The sequence below is a fragment of the Halichoerus grypus genome, chromosome 7, assembly GCF_964656455.1.
Source record: "Halichoerus grypus chromosome 7, mHalGry1.hap1.1, whole genome shotgun sequence".
NCBI lineage: Eukaryota > Metazoa > Chordata > Mammalia > Carnivora > Phocidae > Halichoerus > Halichoerus grypus.
Window position 1 is genome coordinate 114,646,601 of NC_135718.1, and position 5,920 is coordinate 114,652,520.

Below are 5,920 nucleotides of genomic sequence, written 5' to 3' on the forward strand. Positions count from 1 at the left end.
GCCTCCCTGCTTGGCCAGTAGTCGGCTTCCCCCTCTCCCTCTGCCCCTTCCCCCGCTTGTGCTCTCTCTCAAATAAATAAATATATATTTTTAAAGCACTTTAAACGAGTTTTTACATGATAGTCAAAAAAAATTTTTTTTTTCCTAGATCACAGCTAAGGTTAATTTGATCAAGAGAAGAGGTCCCTCTCAGAGTGGTCAAGAAGTGGTTAGGTCCTAAAACTGTAGCTTCATTTCTAGTCACAGTGAATCTGACTTAGTTTGTGTGTGATAACCCCATCCTGGCACTAGGAAGGCTCTTTTCCAGGACCTATCAATTAACATGGCTTAAGAAACATTCTATGCCCAAGCAATTCAGGCTAAAAATAACTCTGTGGGCTATTTTTTTCTTTACTCATCCACAGAAAGCATTTGTAAGTCAACAAGATCTTTGCTCCTTGAGTGTTTTCACTCCTGCTTACTCCTCCCTGAAAATAGAGTTGTTTGACACAATCAGGAAAGTCAGAGTTGGTGTGAGACATACAGAACAGCAAAACCATGCTGATGCAACTAAGCTTTGTAACTGCCAAGTGTTCGGAGAATAAAAGAACCCAGCATTCAGATAGGCTAAGTTTAAAATAGATTCTCCCTTACTCGCCTTTCTTTACAAATATACACAATTCTTTGACAGTAATATATCGGATTTATACACAAAATTCACTTCTAAGTTAACAATGATAACTGCGTGCTCACTATGCTCCCTTTTCTAAGGAACTTTAGGGGCATTAACTCATTAATTTTCACAACCCTATGAAGTAGATACAATTATCTCAATTTCACATTTGGGAAAACAGAGGCAGAGAAAAAGGAAGTAATCTCTCTAAAGTTCCTCAGCTAATAAGTAGCAGAGCCGAGATAAAAACCCAGGAAGTCTGGATCCAGAGCCCATGCTCTAACCATTACACTACATTGCTTCTGCAACAATCCTGCAACAAAAACCATGATGTTTTCAGATTTCCTACAAAGCTATGTCTCCCTACCAAAAATGTCCATTTACATTCTCTAAACAGAAACATGGTCCCCTGGTTCATCTTAATGTGAAAACAATCAACAGGAACTTTGGTCTTATCCAAAATATATCAACTCTCTTAAACACACCAAATGTTACCTCCTTCCAAATATAAAAATGCACTGAGATAGCTGTTCAAGCATAATTACTTTCTAGCAACAGGAAATGTTTGCAAAATTCAGGCCCTGGACCCCCTCTTCAGTTTAAGCAGTCAGCACTCAATGGATCTCTTGTGGCTAGAACAGAACTCAAGTAGCTAATCTCTGAAAGAAAAACACGTCAATTTTAATAAGACCCTGATTAGACAAGGTTTAATTCTATGAATTTATTATTAAGGTGATAGAGCATAAAGCAGAAAGTTCCTTATGCTTAATGAATCGCTAATAGATTTGCAAAAAATCAAAGCACTGGCCTACTCAGCTATGACAGTTCACATTATCAAAACTTTTGGAACACCAAAGCACCATTCATTTGCTCCTTCTGTACAAAGGTCATAACCCTTACTTAAAACTTTGTCTAACCTCAATTTGTCCCATCTCTTAAACACTGTTTATTTATAACCTGTTATAGACCAATACCAGTGTTCAAAGCACTAGCAACAATATTTTAAGATATGCTTCTAATTGATTTGCTTTTGAAATAGATTAGTGAATACCTTTCAAACACTGAATATTTGCCTTAGACAAAAAGCTCCCTTAAATGCAGTGATTATAGTAAAATCAACCGATGATTTGGCTGTCATCACCTAAGTGTTTACCATGACCCAAACACCGGAGCAAACCAGGAAGTTTTGCTAAGTTGAATTTGCCTAGTCCTCCTTCCTTATCTAATTTGACACAAGCAATTTCCTTTCACTGATGCATTTACTTTCTACAGATAAAACAAAGGAAAAAAAAAAAAGCATTGAAAATTCCATCCTGACATCCACTGGACTGCAGGGTGGATCTGACCAACTGGGCAAGTCAGTCTCATCAGCTTCCCTCATGTGTCAGTTTTTTTCAATAACAAAGCTGAAAGATGATCCATGTTAATATAGTTGAACAGGATACTAAAAGGAAGTTTTTGAGAAAACATTTTTGCTTATGGGAAGGGCTTCAAAATTTGGCACTAAAGTTATTTAATATCAGACACCATCAGATTGGCCTGAAGAAGATCAAATTGGGCTAAGCTGACTTTTAAAAAGGTTTCAAGAAACTGGCTGGCCACTGATATTAGTATCTAATAGCTATCCTCTGATCTAGGGGAGAAACCTTAAACGTGTCTCTCCATACTCAGTGAAGTCAGCAAACAATGTCCCCAGTCTGTGCATGACTGATATTAAGAACCACACTTTTCCAGCCAGGACCATAGTTTCCCTCCTCCCACTTCTCTCCCAACCCAGACAGGTGATTACAGACAAGGAGGCAATTAAGTTGCTTCAAAATATTTAATACGTGTTAGACACGTAAAGTTACATTTTTATACAAAAATCAATACAACGAAGGAGAAAATACTGTACAAAAACCTTGTCAGCTCCCCCAACCTTTATACAACAAAGACTGGAGTCACCGTATCTACAAAACCATAAGGTCTTTCCACTTAGGGCTTCTGTCTGTAAACTTTGTTTCATTAAACACTTTTTAAAAGCACTGTGTAGTAGTTCTGATCTAGAGCTTTTAAAAATATATCTATTCTCTATAAACTCCGTATTTCCAAGCTTGAACTCTTCTGTGAAGTTCATCAAGCTTTTTTTTTCCCTGTGGGAAAGACAAGGGCCGCTCATATTCCCTTTTCCCAGAGTAATCACAGGGTATAAACGTTTTTCAGTGTGATAGAAGGGTGGGGGGAGAGAGAAATAATACAAGCCTCTACCCCAGACTAAATCCCTCTAGTCTTAGGAAATCCTGTGAGGAAATGCCACCCCTGGCACTAGTGCGGGGCTAGCTTTCATGTGAGGGGTGTGTGTAAAGTCCCTTCCTCCCCCGAGTACGAAAGGGGAACTCCCCGGCCCTCTCAGCCGCTTCCTTCTCGGGGCTGCCGGCAGAGGAAAGTCCCTGTCTGCCCCCAAGCTCCTAAGCCCTGGGAAAGGGGTGATGCATTCCAGAAGGACAAAATAGTCTTAATTCAACAAGACGAACATACGTACACAGACATAACAACACTACACAAAAGCGAACGATCGTCCTCTTCCGACAAGCCTCACCCCCCCACCCCCCAAGTCTCCAGAGGAGACCGCAGGGAGGCTCGGCGCGGCAGGGCCGCCGAGCCAAGGGCTGTCCGTGCGGCCCGGCAGCACCCGCGGGCTCCGCCACGCGCCCAGCGCCTACGGTCCCTGGGCCGTCCTCGCGGCCTCACGTCGGGGCCACCCCGCCGCTCAACCTCCTTCCGACGGGGACCCGGGGGGCTCAGAAGGCCACGATGGCTGTGCTCCAAGGGTTAATGTCTCTCAGCACCGGCTTATCGCAGCAGATCTGCCCGGGCTCCGCGGCTTCCGCACCGCTCTCCTCTCCCTCGGCTTCCTCCCGGCCGCCCCCGGGGCTTTTCCGCAAGAGTCCCGAGAAGCTGGAACCGAAGATGCTAATGAGGTTAGCCACGTTACCGGTCTCCATCTCCTCCTCCTCCTCCGCCACCGCCGCCCCGCCCGACTGCTCCTCTGAGTTCCGGCGGGGCTTCTTCAGCGGGCTGGAGCCGGGCGCCGGGCCGCCACCCACGCCCGCCGCGCCGCGCTTCCGGGGGCCGACGGCCGGCGGTGCCGGGGGCTCGTCCTCGGCGGGCCGCGGCGCGCAGCAGCAGTCAACGCGGGGGCACGCGCCCAGCGGCCCCGGCCGGCACTCTGCTCCTGGGGGGCAGCCGCAGTGGCGGCGCGCCCCACGGGGCCCCTCGGGGAAGCCGTCTGAGCCTCCGGCGGGGCCCCCGGCTCCTCCCTCCGCCGCCTCGCGCGGTCCCTCCACGCTGCGCCAGGCAGCTTCCGCCGCCTCCACCTCTCCGCCCCGAAGAGTTTCCCCTGCGCCCGTCATCGAGGCCCCGGGCTCCGCGTCGCCCGCCCGCGGCGCGGCCGGGTCAGCGGGGCGCTCCGGCTGCGGCTCGATCTCGGGCCAGGCAGCACCGGCGGCCGGCGGGGGCGGCTCCCCCCAGCCCGCGGGCGGCCCGGCCACCGGCTCCCCGGGCTGCGGCGGCGGTACCGCCGGGCTCCCCGCGGGACCGGCCAGGTAGAGGCCCGGGCACGGGTCACTCAGGTAGACCTGGCGGGCGCTGCGCAGCACCAGGGAGACCAGCAGGTTCTTGTGCAGTTTGACGCCGCCGCGCTGGACCCGCGAGTTGTAGATCTTGCCCAGGGAGATGCTGACGATGCGGTGAGCCTCCAGCTTGAACTCCATCCTGCCTCCCCTTCGCGGGGCTGGCGCCGAGGTGAGGGGTGAACCCCCGGCTCACGTTCGGAAGCTGAGAGGGAACGAGAGGCGTCGACAAGTCCGGTCCGGGGCTGGACCCTCGATACCTGAAGGCTGAAAAGAAACGACTCCGGTGACGCGCTCACCGACCCCCGCGTCCTAGTCACTACATAACACAGCCCAGCCCCAGGTCCAGTCGCTGACTGAGGGCAGCCCGGACGCCCGGCGCCTTATATAGGCCCCTCGACCGCCAATCGCGACGGGCCGCCAACCGTTCCGGGGCTGGCCGGCGCGCCCTCGTGCGCCGCGCGCGGCCAATCGGAGGCCGAGGAGGGGCGCCTGGGTTATTCGAACGTTAGTCCCGCGGAGCAGGCTCTTAAAGGGGGCGACGACGCGCTGGCCGGACGGGTCCGGGCTTGTGCGCCGCGGGCGGGTGACGGGGCGGAGGCGTAGCCAGAGTGTGGTTTGTAGTTAAGGATTCTGGCTTGTGCGCCGGCTTGCCAGAACCAGAGGGAACTAAACCACTCGAACTTTCATCTGAGTATACCCCTGGATAATAAATAGTATCACCACAAGGTATATAGCAGGTACCGATTTTGGATGAGTGCCTTGCCTTCCTAGAGTCACACACACTCGTAACATCTGTCAGTTCTAACCCCCAAGAAAGAAAAAGGGGGTTCTAAAAGTTCCTAAGGTTTTTGGCTGCTTATTAAGGAATTGTGACTAGGTACGAAATTATTGGTTCTCTACTAAAGCCATCATCTATCACTTTGTTCTCTAGATTCTAGAATAAACACACGTGTCACTTGGGTTACAATGAAAGGTGGTACAAGTTCTTCCCGGTTATTTTTCTTCAACACAAGGACTGATAAGTTCACCTTTGGAAGAAGTTCTAAAAATACAAATAGAGAAGTCCTGTATTCCCATCATGATGTCATAATTTTATTTTGTGTCAAGGTAAAAATATAGGGGAAGACTGTTCCAGACTTTTCTGGTCAGTCAACAACTTAGTCTATCTAGTGATCCTTAGTACATGGCATTAGGGCGGAATCACCACAGGGTTGTCCAGAGTCCTGGACTGGGTTCCTGGAGGGTCAGTTTGAGTTAGTCCACCTAAGCTCCACCACAGACCCTGATGATTCTGGGTAAAGAACCTCAGGATACCTTAGTTTCTCCAACTCTAAAAGGGAGAAATCACATACACATCTACTCTATTATGCAGAAGAGAAATGACAACTCTCACCATCCATAGATAAATGGAAAAAGATGTGGTACACACACACAATGGAATATTATTCAGCCATAAAAAAGAATGAAATCTTGACATTTGCAATGACATGGATGGAGCTAGAGAGTGTAATGCTAAGTGAAATAAGTCAGTCAGAGAAAGACAAATACCATATGATTTCACTCATATGTGGAATTTAAGAAACGAAACAAACAAGCAAAGGAAAAAGAGAGACAAACCAAGAAACAAGACTCTTAACTAGAGAATGAACTGATG

General features: G+C 49.1%; 1 protein-coding gene across 1 annotated transcript; it reads right to left on the reverse strand.

Moving 5' to 3' along the window:
* Positions 1–2,460: 2,460 nt before the first annotated feature.
* Positions 2,461–4,640, reverse strand: IER5 (immediate early response 5). The gene has a single exon (XM_036101365.2). The coding sequence runs from the start codon at positions 4,402–4,404 to the stop codon at positions 3,433–3,435; it is 972 nt and encodes a 323-aa protein (XP_035957258.1). The 5' UTR covers positions 4,405–4,640; the 3' UTR covers positions 2,461–3,432.
* Between the last annotated feature and the right edge of the window lie 1,280 nt (positions 4,641–5,920).

Bases quoted from the DNA above. Each gene is read 5' to 3' on its own strand.
- IER5 (XM_036101365.2), bottom strand. From the start codon at position 4,404: ATGGAGTTCAAGCTGGAGGCTCACCGCATCGTCAGCATCTCCCTGGGC.